Consider the following 19,523-nt stretch of genomic DNA (forward strand, 5'->3'; position numbering starts at 1 on the left):
CCCCGCGCGCAGCGTTCGCTGTTTAGACGCGAGCGATGGGACGAACGGCCGATCTAGAAAAAGTTAGGGAATCGCAGGAAAAACCGCCGCGTAACCTCGTTTCAATGCCTCGAGGAAGCGTCTCGTAAGCGGCCTCAATTCGGCGCGTCATTAAGCGATTAGCCATCCCCTCGTTTGCCGCGCGAGTCTTCCTCTCTTGGTTCTTTCGGCGAGGAGCGCACGTTTCGGGCGAGAGAGTGCAGGGACGGTGTTTTTTCGGGGATCTCCATTTATTTTCTGTTCGAAACGCCGAGTCGAACGGAACGGCGTGGCTTTGGCAAGTCGCGCGAGCGAGTCGCGGAGGATACGGGTAGCGATGAATAAATAGGTGATGAGAAATAAATATTAGATCGACTAGACGCTAAGATGCGTGCGAGTGTCCCGTTTCCTCCAGCGCGTAGCTCCTCAGAAGATACGCGTAGTCTTGCCAGTCCTCGCGATGCGGTCTCCGCGAGCTCTTGTACTCGTCGCTGACGGTGGAGCGGGCCTCGTTCAGAGCCTGGTACTTGTCGACGGCGTCGCTGACGAACGCCGTCAACGCGTTCAGTCGCTGCCAGAACCGCAGGTCGCCTGAAACGAAGCATCGTTAACAATTAAATCGAAAAACTAAAGGCAATAGATATCGATTACCGTCGAGAAACTGACGTCCTTCGTCCTCGTCGTCGTCGTCGTCGTTGTTGTTCGAGCCGTTCTTGTTGCCCTTCTTGATCTCGAGCTTCGGAATGAAGAGCAGCAGGCAAATGACCGCTATGAACTTGACGATCATCTTGAAGATGACCAGCTTCAGGAGGATCTTGGCCACGGTGAAGGCGTTCAGCTTGAGCGCGAACGGCCAAGAGAAGTCCACCGTCGGCAGCACGATGTGCGGCGACTCGAACATTCCGTGGCCCAATCCGTTCCCGTAAACTGGCGCCGGCGGCCCGTACGCTGCAAGCCGCTCGATCGGTTAGTGATCAATGAAACACGATAAGCGATCGCGATTCCGGACGGAAGTTTCGTTAACCGTTTGAGTCTCAAGGGTTCGGATTTCACGCAGGGAAAACGCGTTTGAACGATACTGAGCGTACTGAACTTCTCGACGCGTGTACGTCGCGATACTTTCTTTGTGTATGAGTGATAGAAGTAATGCATTTTGTATTTCGTTGTTACGTATTACGAATTAATACGTATAACAGTATGAACCCTTTGTACTCGGAAGTTTTTCACTAGAAGTATTCAACGTTTTCTGACGAGAAACACTAGAAGTTTTTCATTAGAAATATTCAACGTTTTCTGACGAGATACAGGTGACATTGTTTGAAACTAATTGAACGATGATTCATAGATAAATTAAGCAGAGGTGTTTTATTTAACTATTTCACGTAGCAATGCGAAATTTCATCTGAAATATTAAATATTCAACTCTATAGTTTTGTTGTATCGAATCATGTGACTGGGAGTCACCTCTCGAGAGCAAAGGATTAATAATTGCAGACAGAAGAAATCAGGAATGGGTTATTGCGATTCCCAGTCGCTTATGAGAACAAAAGGAACGATTATGTTATTGAACGATTATTTATAAAACGCAAATCTTAAAAGAACTTTTGGAAATGCAACATGAGATAATCAAAGAATTTAAGTAAAAAGTTCAAATGTGACTCAGTCACATCGTCGTCCGATTACAGTTAACCCTTTGCACTCGAGAATATTTGTCTCAGTAAACATTCATTGTTTTCTGATGAAATGTCAATGATATCTCTCGCAATTAACATAAAGAAATACCTTGCATGAATTCAGTGACGGAACTATTTTATTTCTACGTTCCATGTGTTCGTACGTTACATAAAATTTAATATCGAATTATCAATTTCACAATGTTCTTAGGTCAAATCAAATGGCGACTGGAAGGCGCTTCTCGAGTGCAAAGGGTTAAAGGGAACAGATGTTCCTCCGAGAAATTATTAAAGAAATTGATCTGGCAATACGCAAGACAAATTATGAATCAGTTAAAGTCTAAACAGATACATTCTCAGAGTCTCTATACAGGAATTTCAAAAAGTCAATTGAACTGTAGTCTCAGTGTCAATACTGTTACAAAAAATTTCGAAAAACTGTCAACTGCAAAGGCTTGAAAACCTCGTTACTCAAACGGTTAACACATTGAGCGGCGACTTAATCGACATTTAAAGCCTGAGCGCCAGCTTCATTCGCTCGTATCTGATCAATGAGTAGCTAAGTAAAATATTCAAAATATTACACATTTCAATTGCATATTCGTCAAATCCAGAAACAGAAATCCAGAAATCCACATTATTGCGGTCCGGCGCTCAAGCGGCATACCCATAACCCCTCGTTTCCACGGTCCGGCGCTCAATGCGTTAAACTATTAAAAAAAAAAGTTGAACGCGAACGCGATACGATACCTCTTCCCTCACCTTGGTGTGACGCCGCGTATCCGGCAGGCGTATAATCGGCGTACGCGGGATAATTGCTGGGCGGGCCGTACGCGGGGCGCGGTGGTTGCGACTGCGGCGGGCCGTACGAGTTCTGTATCCCATGAAAATCGCCGGAAGCGTGGCTCGGGAGGCTGTAGGAATCGCTGGGGACCATGGAGAAGGAGTCCCGATCGGGCGCGCCGTAAACGATCCTCGGCGACGTCGAGCTTTCGTAATCCTTGCCGACGTAGACCGGTCCGGGGACGTACTCTCGCCTGCGCTGAGACGTCGCGCGGGTGCTCGCGGGACCATTCTTGGGACTATTCTGCTGAGCGTCTCCGTCTGCCGACACGAGGCCCTCGCGAGGGTCCGTGCTGGTGCGCGAGTGCCGCAGCGCCTCGAGGTAGCTGTCTTTGGGCCAGCTCGATCGAGTCGCCGATTTCGATTTCGCAGTCGCGATCGTCCAACCTTGCTTCTCGTCGCCGAGCACCGTGCCGATCTTCTCCGTCGACTCGACCGACGTCGCGTTCGCCGCGTCCTCGCAGCTCGACGGACCAATCAAGAGCAGCGCGAGGCAAACGCGAAAGAGTCGCGAATTTTTACCGAGCGACACGATCATTCTCCCTTTCGGAACGATCACGGTCCTCGTGAACAACACTGGATCGAGGGGATTCACTCGCGGTCCTAGCGATCGAACGATTCCCGGTGTTCTGAGTTTTCGAGCGACGCCGACGCGCCGAGCAAGGGAACGCTTCGCTCGTCGCGCGCGCGTCTCCGGCATATTAAGCGAGTAGCGGTGCTCGGCCTATTTCCGAGCTTTCTTTTCACCCGGTCACCTGCTTGTCGAGGACAGAGCTTATCGTGAGTCTTGGAGATCGAAGTGTGAGGTTTTCGTCGGGTTCCTCGGGTTCGTCGGTGGAACTCGACGTCGTGTTTGCTCGAGCAGCGCGATGGGCTGATGGAAATCCGAGGAGAGGAAATCCCCGAGCGCGGAAAGGTGTCGGTACATTGTTATGCGGAGTGCGTTATCGCGATAACGGTCTCACGATTCATCGAACCCTCCTACGACGATGATATCGACCTACTAAGATCGGCGTTCGCATTCCCGCCGCGACCGAGACACGTGCACCGTGGCAAAATTCGGTCGCGGGTTGTTAGACATGCAAATCGTGCTCCGAAATATTCTTTGACACGTTCACTGCCAAACTGTAGGTTTCCCAGAAGCTAATTTGATTCGATCTTATTATGTTATTCTTAGTTTCCACGAGATAACTTGTTATATTAAATATTCAACTTCATAGTTTTGTATCGAATCAAGTGACCGCGAGACCTCTCGAGTACGAAGGGTTAAAGTTCTCACGAGATAACTCATAGTCGGCGTCCTAGGATAATGCCAGCTGTCTCGTAGTTGGCAGTCTACGTGTCAACTCAAGGTAAAAACTACATCGAAGTCTATAAAACAATACGAGGAGTGAGAGTCCAAAGCCTTTTCGAAGGGAATAATTGAACTCTGACACCAGCGAGTATACAGTCCACTTTCATTTTTGATAAACTTTCATTGCTAGCAATTCGAAGACATTTGGAGTTTACACGGGAACGAAAGGGAAACGTCCGTGTCTCGATGGTAGCGTGATCGATAGGATTCCCAGGTATCCCGGCAACCGCTGCGAAGAAAGTTGCCGGCGAACGCGGTCAGTGGACGCAGTCGATTCAGATTCACCGGGAAGTCATGCGGTACTCGAGCGCGGAGACCTCGTACGTATCAGTCCTCGCAGTCCATTGTTTTTCCCGAGGACAGCCATCTTTTTATTGCACGCGCCGAGCGTTGTGTCGTTAATTTTTACAAATAATTATATTCAACACCTTCGCTTTCCCGTTTCCACAGATGGGCGAAGTTCGGGGAAGCTCGAGACTTCGCGTTCGTCGGGAGGGACGCGATCGCGATCGTCTCGGGCGTGTACGCGCGCTTCTTCGACTGGAGCAGCGGGGAGACGCGCATCGAGAGATTCGAGGGTCGCGAGAGAGGAGACGGCGCGTCTCGCGTCGCCGGGCTCTCGGTATAATATTATGGATCAGACTTCGATTGTCGTCAAAGCTGAAAAGAGCCAAAGAAACTGGAAGAATGTCCGAATATGCAACAAAGCAAGGTGTAACGAGGGAGAATGAAGTTAGCGAGATTAGGAATTTTATTCTCTTCGTCGCAAGTGCTCCAGTTTCTCTCTGTCTTCTCAGCTTTAACCCCTTGCCTTACAATATTGTGTCAGGTGAAGGTTTCTAATGTGGTTTAACAAACAGAAATGTCATTGAGTTGCGTTAAGTTCAAATGAAACATTATTATTCTTGTTAGCAATTGTATGGTTTGCACTAAATCTGGACATAGAAAGATCATGGAATATTTTCTTTTACTAACGATACTTCTAACAAATGTATCGTAACGCAAGGGTCAAGTACAAGATCGATCCGATCGTCTTGTTGACGTTCGCAGGTGGCTCCGATCTTCTCTCTAGTAGAGAGGAAGTCGAACCCTCTTATATCGGTGTTCGTCTATCCGTCGCTGCGACGGATAGCGAGGTGCGCCGAGAGCAACGCGGCGACCGGTTACTCGTGTTGCGCGTTCGCTGGCACCGAATACTTGCTCGGCCAGACGATCCACCCCGATTTCCGGATCATCCTCTGGCACTGGAGAACCGGCGAACGACTCACGGAGACGGACGCGACTGTTATGGACCCTTCCGTTGAGTTTCGCGCGACGTTGACGTGAGTGTATCATTCTACTTTCTCCTCGTGGCGTGATAACACTTTGACTGTCACGTCACCCGAATTCGGCTGACATTTTTTACAGAAACTTGGACATTGATTCTTTTGACGACCGAACAAACCGAATTTCGTTGGATACATGAAATATAAGATAGTGGAGCAATTATTAAGAATTTTAATTTCTCAGTTTCTAGTTACTGAAAAATGTTTCGAGTAGATGGTAGTTTTGATGAGTTTACGTGGCAAACAAAGGGTTAAATGAGATTCAGATGAAGCCATCGTATTCTACTCATCGCGAAGGGAAATTGTCTGAAAGGAACCATGTGTGAAAAATGAGTAGTTCTCTTGTAAATCGCTGTCGAATTCTGCGTGAGAAAACGCAATGTCTATCTGGTGCGCGCCGTAAGGGGAATGGGACTGACATTGTTCTCCAGTCGGACCGCCGCGGCGAGTGGAATGGCCGTTCCTAGCTGGACAGCCGCGCGGCGACGGCTGGACTGGCGAACAGTGTCGATCCCATTCTCCTTAAGAACGCAGTGCGCCAGTCTGGTCATCGCCGTGCTGTCCAACTGAGAACAGTCATACCACTGCCGCGACGGTCCGACTGGAGAACAATGTTTGTCCCATTCTCCTTCCGCCGTGTGCCAGAGGAAGACAGTCGATAACAGAATTCAACGATTTGCAAGAGAACTGTTCATCTTTTTAACCCTTCGAACTCTGTAGGCTCCAATATTGCAGCAGCTACAATATTACATATTTTAATGAATCTTAAACTACCTTAAAATCATTCGATTTTCCGCACATCCAAATTTTGTGCTAAGGAAAATAACAGATCGAAGAAATGTTGCATTCCTAATTTTCGCTAGCAATACTATAAAAATCAGTTGCAGTTGATTGACGTATAAAATTTGTAAAATTACATATTTAACATTATTTTATGAATAGATTTCTCGTTAAGTTAGTTGAAGGAAATGTCATCTATATCTCGTAAAAATGAATTGAATATTTCTAGTGACAAATTTTTCGAGTGCAAAGAAAGTGTGTTGGGTATGTTTGATAGAAAATTCTTGGAGTGCAAAGGGTTAACCGCGAATCCTCAATTCCTCCGTAGATGCACACCGGACTCGCCTCTGCTGGTAGCAAGGAAGTCCACCGGGAGCACGAGCAATGTATCGATTTACCGCGTGCTAATCTGCTCGAAGATCGTCCGACTGTTCCCCATCGAGACGAGATCCATCTCCGATCGCGATCCAGTCGCCGTCTCCTGGACCACCGACGGAACGTTGCTTCTCTGCGACCGGTTCGGCAACGTGGAGTGCGTCGAGATCGACGAGGACGAAGCCGGTCGCGTTCGAACGATCGTTCGGTCGTCCCGGAAACCTCGGCGGGATCCTGTGCTGGTGGCTCACAGGGACGGAGCGCTGCTCGTCGTCGCTTCCGGCGAGTCGGCCGGGAATTCGGAAGATATTCGTGCCACGGTAATATACTCTTCGCAGCTCGACCTCTCGAGCTCTGTCACTCGGTCGAAAATATTCATTATTTTCTGATGAAACGTCAATGATATTTTTTACAACTAACATAAAGAAACACCTTGCATAAATTCAGTGACAACTATTCTATTTCTACGTTCCATGCGCTGATGCGTTATATAAAAATTTAATACTGAATTTTAAGTTTTGTCATTTTCTTGGATCGAGTCAAACGACTGAAAGGCGCCCCTCGAGTGCAAAGGGTTGACAGGTTAAAAATCCTACAGTTCTTCAGAAGAGGACCGACGGATGGAGGCGACTGGAGAACGGTGTGGACGATGCCGTTGCCGTCGTACCCGAGGCGAGCGGAGAGCCACCCCAGAGACGACAAGATCGTTCTGCTCGACGAGCGCGGCGGCACTCTGGTTATCGTCGGGCCGTCGCGGGATCGAGCGCCGCGCGTCGAGACGCTCGTTAAGGACGACGAAGGTTTCGAGGCGATCGCTGCTTTGCCCGCGCCGCACGTCGCGGCGTTGAGCCGAGCGTGCAGGCTGCTGATCCTCGACGCCGCCACGGGAGCGATCGTCTCCGCGACGAACGCGTCTCTGAGTCATCACGGAAAAGGTAGTGTTGTGGTGAAGAGATCGGCGAGGAATGTACTAGCGGACGAATGTGTTTCAACGGCGCAGTCGATGTTGATAGTGTATTATTATTAGCGAAGATGCGAATGAGCTAGGGTTTCGGAATTGATAATTCGATAGGTTTGGAATTCGAATGCTGAATGCTAAGGTTCCTTGCAATTTGACTGCTTGTGTATTAACCTTTTGCGGACGAAGATTTTTGAAATGTGCAGAACCTTTAGCAGATGGAGCTAAATTCCATATAGATCGCATGAAGAATAAAAATAAGGGAACGTACTGGTCTATTGCTGTTCGAGTAATTAGATCATTCGTTTGCTACGCACTGTTCCAAATATGAGAATCTGATCTGAAAATCCGACATTCGTCAGTGAAGGGTTAAAATATGAAGATGAAGGGAACGAGCAAGACAAGGCTCTGCTGAAGATGGGAAACACTGAACACTACCCTAGATGATTAACTTAAATTAGTGTTGCTATGTTACTAAATTGATTTCAAGTTAAGAGATATATTACTAGATTTTAACGAGAAAGTAGAAAAGCGTACGGAATGAACGTTGGCAGTCTTGGTAAATATGAAAAATCTGCTAGCACGTCTGAACTCGTGAAACTAGCGTCTTGGTACGCTATTTAGACGAATGTTAATTATCTAGGGTGAAGTAACGTGGATTGGTCCACTGAACAGCGACGAGGCGAGACAAGAGAGGAGAACGAAATTGAAAGTCCGTTTCGGTTTCAGTGACTCGCTTCGTCTCGCATCCTTCGAGGCCGCTTCTAGCGACGTGCAGCGACACGGGCAATTGTCTGCTGGTCGAAACCTCGACGCCCTCCTCTCCCAGGATCCTGTGCTGCGCTCACCTGCAGAGGGAATCGTTGGACACGCTGAAATTCTCCGACAACGGCGGACTTCTCGGCGTCGGTTCGTCTCAGCTCGGCAGGCTGTTCCTTCTCGGGCCGACGAGCGCGAACGTCGCGATCGCGTTGAACGTCGGCCGTCCGGTAATCGCGTCGATGCACGTTCAGGTCACTTATCCTTGATCGATGATCCTCGCTGTCTTCCGTTCAGGTGGTCGACTTCTTGATTTACGAGTCGAAGTCGCGCTCAGAGGCGACAGCCGTGGTCCTGGCAGCCGGTCGCGAGATCGCGACGTTCTCCTGTCGGCTGAACGGCGATTATCGCGAGACCGCGGTGCCGGATCACGTGATAACGTTGCCGTTGCTTTACGAGAGCCTGTTCGCCGCGGGAAAGTCGATTCTGGCGGTGCCGCGTCTGTCGAAAGTGTTGCATCGCATCGAACTCGAGGTTAGTTCTATGGAGTAACCCTTTGAACTCTGTAGGCTCCAATATAGATGTTTTAATGAATCAAAGAAACTACCCTAAAATTATTCCATTTTCCACGCATCCAAATTTTATGCTAACGAGGAAAATAAAAGATCGAAGGAATGCTGCATTTCTAATTTCCGATAGGAATACTATAAAAATTAGTTGCAGTTGCTAGATTACAAAATCATCTGGAGTGCTAAAGATTAATACTTCCACCTGATTAACCCTTTGAACTCTGTAGGCTCCAATGCTGCACCAGTTGTAATATTAAATATTTTAATGAATCTTAAACTACCCTAAAATTATTCCATTTTCCACGCATCCAAATTCTGTGCTAACGAGGATAATAAAAGATCGAAGGAATGCTATAGCATTTTTCATTTTTACTAGAGATACTATAAAAATTAGTTGCAGTTGCTGATAGATTGCAAAATCATCTGGAGTGCTAAGGGTTAAATAAGACGCCAAGGAAAGTCGAAGCGCAATTTCCTCGATGAAACTCCGTCGCGATTGCAGTCGGAGTTCCGGGAAGCGACGCTGTGCGACGTAGTTTCGTCGCTGCACCGTGCCAGGAACATCGAGGTCGGCCTACATCGCAGCGGCAACTGTTTACTGAGCTGCGGTTACGACGGCACGGTCGTCGTGCGAGACGTCGCGGACTTGCGACGCGTCTGGGCGATATTTGCGGCTCATCACGGGAGCGAGGGCGGAACTCGAACCGCGTTGCTCGTCGGTGACGAGGTGATCTGCCTCGGCCGGAACGGAGACTTGACGGCAAGCAGGTACAGACTCGCCTCTTCGTCAGGGAATCGAGACTTAGATCGATTCCCTATGATTATTTTATTTTACCGTAGAATTATCGAGTTGGAGGGTAAACCGAGCAGAATTGAGAAGTTCGAATCTTTGGAAGACTCGCGCTGGATTTCCGACGCGAAGACAGAGGCGGATGATTGGCAGAGCGAGACGTGGATAGACGGGAAGATTCGCGAACGGAACGCTGCCGAGGAGAAGCGAGACCTCTCCGCGCGTCTCTCGATTCTCGAGGATTTCGAGGGGTTGAAGCGTCGGGTGAGTCGCTTCGAAGCTTCCCTTTGACCCTTTGCACTCGAGAGGCGAATCGCCATTCGCTTCGATGCGGCGAAGTTTGGAAGTTTGATGTACAATCAAAGTTGAATGTCGTCAAGTCGCGAACAAATGATTTAATTAGTGAAGCAGCAAGGGAGCACGTAGTTCCCATATTCCCTATTAATTAAGTAATATTTAATTTAACATCTGTCGAAGACTTCGTACATTTCAAAGTATCCTCGACACAGATCGCGGCGCTGCTCGATTCGAACGAAGCGGAACCGCCGGAAGCCAGACTTCCGATCCGCGCGTTCGATCTCGACCAGGAGGCTCGGTCGCGTAAACTGGCGGCGGTTAAATCAGAGGAGGAACGGCTGTCGCGGGCCTGCGAGCAGCGAATCGAGCGGTACGATCGGGCGAGTCGATTCCTGCGAGAGCGATTCCTCGATAACCTGCTCGTCGCGCCCAGCAGCGTCTCGTCTGTCTTCAGCGAAGCGAAAGTCGCCAACTATCCTCTGCAACGAGTGTCTCCGCAGGACGAGGATCTGCTGTCCTGGTGCCGATTTTCCGAGAAAATCGAGGAGACGATCGTTAGGTAACGAATCGTCCTTCTCGTCGAATCGAATCGCGAGTTCGTTCGTTTGTTCAGGTTCGAGGAAGAGTCTCTGGAGCCGACGGAGGTCCACGTCGAGCGGAACCGATTCGCGTCGCGCCACGGATACGTTCAAGTCTGGGAGGCCAGCGTCCTCGCGGCCGATCGCGAACGCGACGCGAAGGTAAGAGTGCTCGGTCTTTTGGATCTTTTCTTTCTTCCTCGATTTTCTTCTCTGTCTTTTGGATCCTTTCTCTCTTTCTCTTTTTGCTTTCCTATGGAACGTCGCCTCCCTCCGCGCAGATTCGCTTCAACCGATTATTCGAGGAGATTCGCTCGGCGAAGGAGAAAGAGGCCGACACGGCGACGGAGCTGGCTGCTGAAACGCGCCGCTGCGTCGACGAACTGATGCGGACGTTCCGCGTGGACGCGACCGACAAGCTCCTGGACGCGTCCAGATGGCGAACGGAGAACCGCCGGTCCGACGGAGGCAGAGTCGAAGCTGAGGTCGAGACGAGGCCGAAAACTCCGTCGGAGGACGACGCGTTCCGGCGATCGATGCTCGAGCGAACGATGGACGGCGTGCTGGAAGTCGGGTAAGGCGATCGCGAATCGAGAATCTTAGAATATTCAGTCGTCGACTCTGGGATCGGTATGGGAGGAAAACTTCGATTGATCGGTGTCGATTTGGTTCGTTCTGTAACTCGTACAAAGGGACCGTCTCGAAATGTCGACATTCGTCCGCAAAGGGTTAAACACCGCGAGGATCCGCGTTGCTTTCAGACTGGAGGAGAACGCGAAGAGGAGCATTCCAGTGCCGGACTGCCTCATCCGAGGCGAACCTGCCGGAGGATACACGAGAGAGGACGCCGAGGCGGTCGCCGCGTACGAGGAGAAGATGCGCGCGCTCCGAGCCGACCGTCGAGCGTACAGGTCGACGCTCGAGGAGAAGATCGAGCGAGCGAGAGGTTGGTCAACGAAACCGCGATCGTTTCGCTCGGTTCTGTAGTATCTAGCGTTTAGCGTAGTTACACGAACATTCTCGCGAAGCGTGAACGCAAGAATGAGTGTGGACGGAAGGTAATAAAGGAGGAAAGCTGTAACAGTCGAGGGAAAGTAGGTTGCGCAACTTCCTCGATTACTTGTCTTCCAGCAAGCTAAAGTTTCCTGAACGAACATTCACTCTAACGAACGTGTCGGATATTGTCACTCTTATTCAACACACCATCTCTTAACATTAGAACTACCAAACGATCAAACTGTCTTTGAGATTTCTCCGTAGAAACTAAATGGCGCAACTATCGAGACTTCAATTAATTCGCAATTAAGCTGTGGTTTCTGTATTAAATCAATTTCTCCAGTAGTTTCTCAGAGAAGCATCCGTTACCTCGATAACTAGAAAAGGAATCAATCATTTCGACCCATCCGGTAGTTCTACCGTTAATTAGCCCTCCCATTAATTTCCCATCAAGCACCGGTCATCGTTCACGCAGTTCAGTGCGATACTTTCTCATTTCATTATTAACCCTTTGCACTCCAGGTTGTTTCGTAATCTATCAGCAACTGTAACTAATTTTTAAATTCTTTAGTTTCCTTCTTAGTGGAAAATTTGGATGTGTGAAAAATCGAGTAATTTTATTGCTTATCTAATTTATATAAGATAAGCAATCGCGTTAGTTGCGAAAACTATCGTTAACATTTAGTCAGAAAGTACTGAGTACTTGCAATGAAAAATATCGATTGCAAAGGGTTAATAAGCTCAGTTACCCCATTAGTCCTCTACATTCCCCTCCGCATCCCCTTTTCCAGAGGAGTTCCGTATCCGCGCGGAATCGTTCGACTCGCGGCTGAAGGATCTGGCGACGGAGAAGATCCGCGTGGAGCGATCGGTGCTGTTCGACCGGTTCGTCGGCGCCTGGACGATCCTCTGGCACCGGCGCGTTGCCCGACGCAGGAGCGAGATCCGCAGCGCGGTCGAGCTGCAGGTGACGCCGGCGGCGCGGAGGGTGCGCGCCCTCGCCGCGGAGTGCGAGCAATTCGAGGCCGGCCTGGCCGAGCTGCGGAACCGGTACGAGAGCCTGCGCAAGCGAGACAAGCTGCTCGAGGAGAAGTTCCGGGCGGATCTGCTCGAGTCGAAGCAGCCGATGGCGGCGGAGCTGCTGCTCCGGCATTACCGGAAGCGGCCGAAGCCCGTGTCCGCCGCCGCGTGCGGCACGTCGCCGGCGTTCCTCCGCGAGCTCGCGGAACGCGTGCTCGACCGGGGCGAGTCGGAGCTGCTGCCGAGGGACTGGTTCGGCTATCTGCGAGGAGTGCGGGATTTGGACGCGATGCCGGACAGCCCGCCGTTCAGGATCGAGGCGGACCAGTGGCGAGACGCGTGCGCGCTACGGAGATTGAAGATCGAGGCGGAGATCAAGGTAGAGATCTTTGCGGACGAATGTCATTTCGGTGAAATGAGGCGTTCGGATTTGGAAGAGCAAATAAGTGCCCAGCCCGACTTGCTTGTCGTTCCGTTCAGGCCCAGACGCGGCCGTCACCGCTGACGGACGAGCCGAAATATCGGCGCGAGGACCAGAGTTTTCTCAATGTTATAATAATTCCCGAATATTAGGCTCAAAGGTGGCAAAGAATTTAACACAAAAAGCTAGCACCTACATCTAATTGGAAAGTATTGAATATTTCGAGTGCAGGGTTAATATATGCTTAACCCTTCGCACTCGAGAGGTGACTCTCGGTCGCCACTTGATTAGACGCAGTAAAACTATAAATTTGATATTTAATATTGAACTATGTGTAATGCACCGGTGTGTGAAACATTGGGACAAAAGAGATTCACTTGTGATTTCTCTTTCAGTTCATTTAAAAAAACATCGTCTTTGTCTAGTTAGAAAACGTTAAATATATCTAGAGAAATATTTCCCAGTTCAAAGGGTTAAACATCAATCAAATCGAAACTTGCAACTCGCGAGAAAGAATAAGGAATTCGATTTTGTCATTGTAGTTTGGCTTTGTGTTATACATATCTAAACTGTTACATTAATGTAGGACTAGCAATTAAACGGTAGACTAAAAATCTTCCCATTTGGCGACTGACTTCTCGAAATTGATAAAAATATTGAAACGGCCGATAGGTAAATTCTCAACTATACGGCACTGTTGTCTAATTACCAAACCATTCGACGAGCCGCATACTCGATGCTACACACCGTCTAACGAGCCATCAATGGAAACGGCGATTTCCTTTCCCAATCGGTCCGAATCTCCTCCCGTGACAAAGACCGCTTCCGTACGTCCTTCGATCGAAGTCAGCTTCCTAAGTCGCTTAAATCATGCGCTTAAATCAGGTGCGAAGCTGCGCGGTCGAGCTGGCGGAAGCGGAACAGAGTGTGGCGTTCTGTCGAAGGACTTGCTCGAACGCGCGCGCGGCGGCGAGCCGGCGCAAGGAGACGGTGCAGCGTCTGGAGAAGGCGCTGCTCGAGCTGCTCGACGACCGGGAGGTTCCGTTGCTTCTGAGGACCGGGCAGCTGCGGCAGCAGCCGAGCGGCGGCTCGACCTCTGACTGGGCGGAGGCGTTGCTGATTCCGCGCCGCGAACTCCGCCGCGTGACCGAGGCTATCGCGGCGACCGGGCGGCGAAAACTGACCGAGCTGCGCCGGCTGGTGAACCTCCGGAGGACCGCTTCGCGCGAGGAATGGCGACTCGCCTGCCTCCAACGGGCGGCGGAAGATCTGCGGGCGCGAGCCAAAGATCTGGCCAATGTCAAGGTAACGATCGCGTCCGTCGTCGATCTCCCCCGTCCCTTATCTCTCGTTCCGTTGATTCGCAGTCGAGCAAGATCGTGCAGCTGTGCGCGAGATCCGAGCTGCCGGAGTCTAAGATCGAGAGGAGCTTGCAGGCGCGGCGATCGGTGAGCGCCCGGTAAACGCGGCGAGCAGCTGCAGACGATCACCTTTTCCCGTTTCAGCACCTCGAGCGGACGGCGCGGAGGGAGAGGGCCAGGTTGACGCGCGTCGCGAGCGAGACGCGCACCTGGCGTAGGAGGAACTCCGAGATGAACCTGCGGATCGATCGGGAGAGGGCCGAGATCGACGAGCTTGCGACGGCCGCCCGCGATCCCCTGCGCTCGAGAGCCGCCGCTTTCCGCAAGAGGCGAGTGCGCGCGATAAGGAGGAAAGCGAGCCTCGCGCGAGCGGTCCGCGAGCACTTCGAGGAGCTGCTGCTTCTCGAGAGCCGGCTGGAAATTTCCAAGCTCAGAACGTATCCAACCTTGACGACGAGACTGAAGATCTGAGGCGAGTCGCGAGCCGAGTCGCCGTTGATAGGCGACTCGCCGCGTGTCCTTTCCGCCGGGACGCGGGGAAGCCGGAGATTTAATTTCCGTTTCAATTCTAGACGATTCGCAAACGAGTTTGCAGACTTTCGCGAGCGGCTGGGTTCCCGGTTGCGAGGACGGAGCTGTCGAACTCTTGAAACTAAGGAGAATGACGTGGAACGTCGAGGAATAATCGTCGTTTCACGTACGCGAAGCAGCTCCGCGCTCGTCAGCGTTTATTCTCTTCCTCCTGACCTCGGCTCGCGTCGTTATCGTCACACCCAGTTCCAATTTGATTCAATAAGTCGCGATCAGCCGGGAATTCCCGGCGATTATCTGCACCGTTGGATTTTCCGTCTCGCGGTCTGGTTTTCCGCTTGCGACGCCGCGACAGAACGGTCGGCGCGGGCTCCCCAAGGTCGTAGGTCATCGCCACTATCGAGGCTTGTTTTCGCCGCTGCGACTGTTACGGGGACCGGTTATCTGCGCCGCCGTGGCTTCGAGATAAATCCCGAACCGCGAGCGCATCTCGACCTTGACACGCGAGAGACGGGGAATCCACGGCGAGCCGTTTCGCAGGCGACTCGCGTCCCGCGTCTCGTACGCGCGGCGCGTCCGACCGGCCAATCGGCGGCGGCCGTCCGGCGGCGAGGCCCTCGAGATCGCCGCGACTCCCCGCGAAACGTAGGAGCAAACAAGCGCCGAGGAGAAAACGAGAGGGAAAACGACGCGACGAGGTCAGCCTCCGATGTCGTCTCGTTTCCCCGTGCGCGCCTCTTCCTCCTGGCCGTTTGTTCTCCCCGAGAGTCCCGCTCCGCCCTCCGCCGCGCGGCAGGTACTGGAAAACGAGTTTTGCCGTGTATATAAAAGAGAACGTCTGGACACAACGATAGTGCTGCATAGACCGCGCCGTTACCGATAGTTGCACGTCCCGCGTACAGTCTCTCGCTACACACGAATACGCAGTCCTCGAGGAAACTATTGTTCCTCCGCGCAGCGATGAAGCAGGGAATCGTCGCGCCGATCGTGGCCCTCGCGGTCGCGATCGCGCTGTTCGGGGAGGCGATCGCCTACGCTCCGTCCGGGAAGATATGTAAGTACTCGATACTCTCGCTGGTGGATCCAGGAGAATCGATTAGCAGGACTGATCCCGGTTTCTCTGCAGTCACGATCTGCGTGCCCGAGGTTTACTGGAAGGAGTGCAAGGAGATGATCGAGGACTCCGCCCTCAGGGGCATCCCGATCTCCTGCGTCTCCGGCCGAGACCGGTACGAGTGCATCGATAAGGTCGGCAGGAAGGAGGCGGACGTGGTTGCCGTAGACCCGGAGGACATGTACATGGCCGCCGAAGACAACGAGCTGGCTGCCAACGCTGGGTACACCGTCGTCGAACAGGTGAGCAAGCGTCTGATGCTCTGATTAACCCAGTCGAGGCGATTCTTTTTCGAACACGGTGTGCAATTGGTCTCGAATGGGTTAAGGGTGCATCTTCGGTATCGCCCTGGCACGCTTTGTTCGAGCAACGCCAGAACTATATCTTCACCCTTTTAGTGCCAGCGGGCCGATCTATTGAAGGGCGTCGCTATACATATTCTATAACTAAAAATTTCTCTGCACAACATTCCATATTCTTCAAGTTTCAGAAGAATAAACAGTAAAATATTCCTCCAGGAAATCGCAATTTTGTTCCTTACAAAGCTATTCATACAATCGCGCGTATCAGATCGGCCCGTGGCATTCTTCGCGTACTCCGCAAAATGCCTAAAAGGGTTCAGTTACTAAGCGTCGCGTTGTGTGCAGGTGAGAACCAAGGAGGAGCCGGACGCGGTGTTCCGCTACGAGGCGGTGGCGGTGATCCACAAGGACCTGGACATCAGCAACGTGCAGGGTCTGCGCGGACTGCGGTCCTGCCACACGGGAGTGGGCAGGAACGTCGGCTACAAGATACCGATCACCAAGCTGTCGGCCATGGGAGTGCTGCCGAACCTCCACGACCCGGAGTACTCCGCGCGCGAGAACGAACTGCGCGCGCTCAGCTCGGTCTTCTCGAAGGGCTGCTTGGTCGGCACCTGGTCCCCCGACCCTGCGATCAACCGACGTCTAAGTAAGTCCTCTTCGCTCCTTATCAATCAATTTACACTTCACACACTATCACGTCGCCTTCGTTCGCCAGAGGAAACGTACGCCAACATGTGCGCACTCTGCGAGAAGCCGGAGGTCTGCGACTACCCGGACATCTACTCGGGCTACGAGGGCGCGCTGCGCTGCCTAGCGCACAACGGCGGCCAGGTCGCCTGGACCAAGGTCATCTACGTGAAACGCTTCTTCGGCTTGCCGGTCGGCGTGACCCCCGCGGTCCCCACGGCCGAGAACCCCGCGGATTATCGATACTTCTGCCCGGACGGCAGCAAGGTGCCCATCGACGCGGAGACGAAGCCGTGCACCTGGGCGGCCAGACCTTGGCAAGGCTACATGACCAACGACCTCGCGACCAAGCCGGACAACGTGAAAGCCCTGCAGAAGGTGAGGGTCGATGGTAATCCGGTTGACGATCGTCGGTGTACATTACGCTTCTCTGATCCTCCGCTTCGCGCCGCAGGAACTGACGGACCTCGGCAAACTGGGAGAAGAGGAGAAGGCCGACTGGTGGAAGGACATCATGCTGCTGGAGCCGAAGACTCTGGCCGTTCCGGCGCCGCTCGAACGACCCGGCGACCACCTGACCAACGCCAAGTACAAGGACGTGATCGAGAGGAACTCCGGCGCGGTCGGGAAACTCGCGAAGTGGTGCGTCTGGAGCGACACCGCGCTGGACAAGTGTCGCGGCCTCAGCCGAGCCGCGTTCACCAGGGAGGTGCGGCCTAAGTTCGAGTGCGTGCGCGAGAAGGACCAGGCCGCGTGTCTGAAGGCTCTGCAGGAAGGAAAGGCCGACCTGGTGGTCCTCGACGGAGGCGCCGTGCTGCAGGCGATCCGGGACGTCAACGCGCAGCCGGTCGCCGCGGAGACCTACGGCCCCGGCACGACCAAGAACGGCGAGAGACCGGCGGTCGCGGTGGTCAAGAAGTCCTCTCCGATCAGCAAACTCGGTGAGCGGATGCTTCGGTTGAAGTCCACGATTTCCCAGGATGGAGATCGTTAAGGCCACTTATGGCCTTACGTTTCGTTCCCTTAAACCACCGTAGTTTTAGTTTTGTATACACCTTTTATCTTTTCTAAGACTCAGCTGTACATTTGGTAGTTTTTTCGTAACAATAAGAACCTTCAGTCCAGTCGGTTAACCCTAAGTTTCGAACAAATGATTCAATTACTAAAACAGCGAAAGATCGGTAAATTCTTTCCTGTTTCTCTATTGTTCGAGCATTCGTTTTGATATTTCCCTTCGACGTCCGGACTGTCTGACAGCTTGACTTCTTTCCAGCCGATCTGCAGGGCAAGCGGTCCTGCCACAGCGGCTACAAGGGCGACTTCGCCGGATGGACCGCGCCGATGCACGTCCTGAAGCAGCAGGGTCTGATACGCAACGAGGACGAGGCGGACAGCTTCTTCAACGGATCCTGCGCACCGGGCGCGCCCGTTGACTCGAAGCTGTGCCAGCAGTGCGTCGGAAGCGTCGCGGCCAACGACGATCGAATCCGTAACGCCACCAAATGCAAGCCGTCCGAAGCGGAAGCTTTCAGAGGCGGCGCAGGAGCCCTCGCGTGAGTATATACGTCGTCGAATGTTCCGGGCTCGAATTCCCGATATCGAATCGTGATCGCTTGTTTCAGATGTTTGATGGCGGACAAGGGAGACGTGGCGTTCTTGCCGTTAACCGTGCTCTCGCAACTCGGTGAGTATCATGCTCGATACGAGTTATTTGGTTAAAATTAACTGTGTTTGATGAGTACAAACGTCATCTTAAAACTCTTAATGGTGCTTACGATGGATTATTCATTTTTTGAGGCGAACATGTAATTCTTTGTTTCGCTTTAGTTTTTCTTTTTTAATTAGCTCGCAGCTAATCTTGATTCTACATTAGTCTTTCCAACGCTAAAAGGCGACAAATTCTACTAAACAAGCCTTACACGCGACTTCATTCGAAACCCGTTTGCAACCATTTTTGGAAGCAAATGCCTTGTAACAGCGTCGCAGAGCTAAACCGTTCTCGTTTCGCAGACGAGACCGACAAAGACAAAGACACGGCGGACGCCGGTCGCCAGAAGGAAGCGAAGAGCACCGACTTCGAGCTGCTGTGCCCGAATGACGCGCGCGCGCCCGTCGACGGATGGAAAGGATGCAACTGGGGCATAGAGCCGCCTCGGGTGATCGTCAGCTCCGGCAAGACCGTGAACGCTCTGGAGGAACTGACCCACGCGACGCTGGCCGCGAGCAGCCTCTACGCGAAGCGGCCGGATCTGCTGCGCTTGTTCGGCCCTTGGGGCGGCGTCAGCAACGCGTTGTTCAAGGTAACGCTTCCGTTAACACGTTGAGTGCTACGTCAATCCCTAGGGACTGACAGTTTGCCTGCACCATTGTCATAGTGCAAACGACAAAAGAAACAGTGAAAAAAGGAATCGTCTGCTGCGCTGTGTCGCGCGGTCTAGTTTAGCGTTCGGCATCGAATGCTCGCGCGCTGCCTGAGCGGAAAGTATAGCAAAATGGCGCCGCACGCAACGCGTTAACCGTGCTGTCGCAGCACGGTGAGTATCACGCTCGCGATCTGGATACCAATTTCGGTCTCGATTTCAGGACGACACGCGGGGCTTGGTGTCGGTGGACAAGTCCTGGGACAAGTGGTCCGAGTGGCAGGAGACGCGTAACGCGTACGGATCGGCATAACGGACGGACCAACGGTGACACGGAGGAGGACACTACCGGGCAGCGATTGTACGCGACACAGTGAACGAATAAAGCTATACACATGTAAATGCAACC

General features: G+C 52.1%; 3 protein-coding genes across 5 annotated transcripts; 2 read left to right on the plus strand and 1 right to left on the minus strand.

Annotated features, from left to right (window-relative positions):
- Positions 1–400: 400 nt before the first annotated feature.
- LOC116433411 (uncharacterized) lies at positions 401–3,234 on the minus strand. 3 transcript variants are annotated; one of them, XM_031991479.2, is made up of 3 exons: positions 2,454–3,234; positions 670–966; positions 401–609 (listed from the first exon to the last, which is right to left on the minus strand). In XM_031991479.2, exons 1-3 carry the CDS (start codon positions 3,232–3,234, stop codon positions 401–403), a joined length of 1,287 nt encoding a protein of 428 aa, XP_031847339.2. The 3 variants fall into 3 exon arrangements, with proteins under 3 accessions (XP_031847339.2, XP_031847340.2, XP_031847338.2); XM_031991480.2 differs by having other exon boundaries at positions 685–966; positions 2,442–3,234; XM_031991478.2 differs by having other exon boundaries at positions 2,442–3,234.
- Positions 3,235–4,128: 894 nt separating this feature from the next.
- LOC116433418 (uncharacterized) lies at positions 4,129–15,317 on the plus strand. Its single transcript, XM_076373347.1, has 19 exons — positions 4,129–4,208; positions 4,339–4,510; positions 4,939–5,210; positions 5,551–5,557; positions 5,790–5,929; positions 6,322–6,688; positions 6,967–7,303; positions 8,056–8,315; positions 8,383–8,619; positions 9,157–9,422; positions 9,495–9,708; positions 9,954–10,300; positions 10,355–10,481; positions 10,601–10,893; positions 11,081–11,265; positions 12,107–12,714; positions 13,642–14,061; positions 14,124–14,204; positions 14,262–15,317. Exons 1-19 carry the CDS (start codon positions 4,183–4,185, stop codon positions 14,586–14,588), a joined length of 4,686 nt encoding a protein of 1,561 aa, XP_076229462.1. The 5' UTR covers positions 4,129–4,182; the 3' UTR covers positions 14,589–15,317.
- Positions 15,318–15,477: 160 nt separating this feature from the next.
- On the plus strand, positions 15,478–19,521 carry Tsf1 (transferrin 1). The gene is made up of 9 exons (XM_031991467.2): positions 15,478–15,702; positions 15,775–16,004; positions 16,410–16,713; positions 16,783–17,132; positions 17,209–17,695; positions 18,028–18,307; positions 18,377–18,438; positions 18,765–19,054; positions 19,338–19,521. Exons 1-9 carry the CDS (start codon positions 15,609–15,611, stop codon positions 19,425–19,427), a joined length of 2,187 nt encoding a protein of 728 aa, XP_031847327.1. The 5' UTR covers positions 15,478–15,608; the 3' UTR covers positions 19,428–19,521.
- Positions 19,522–19,523: the final 2 nt, after the last annotated feature.

Source organism: Nomia melanderi, chromosome 13 (assembly GCF_051020985.1).
Source record: "Nomia melanderi isolate GNS246 chromosome 13, iyNomMela1, whole genome shotgun sequence".
NCBI classification, from domain to species: domain Eukaryota; kingdom Metazoa; phylum Arthropoda; class Insecta; order Hymenoptera; family Halictidae; genus Nomia; species Nomia melanderi.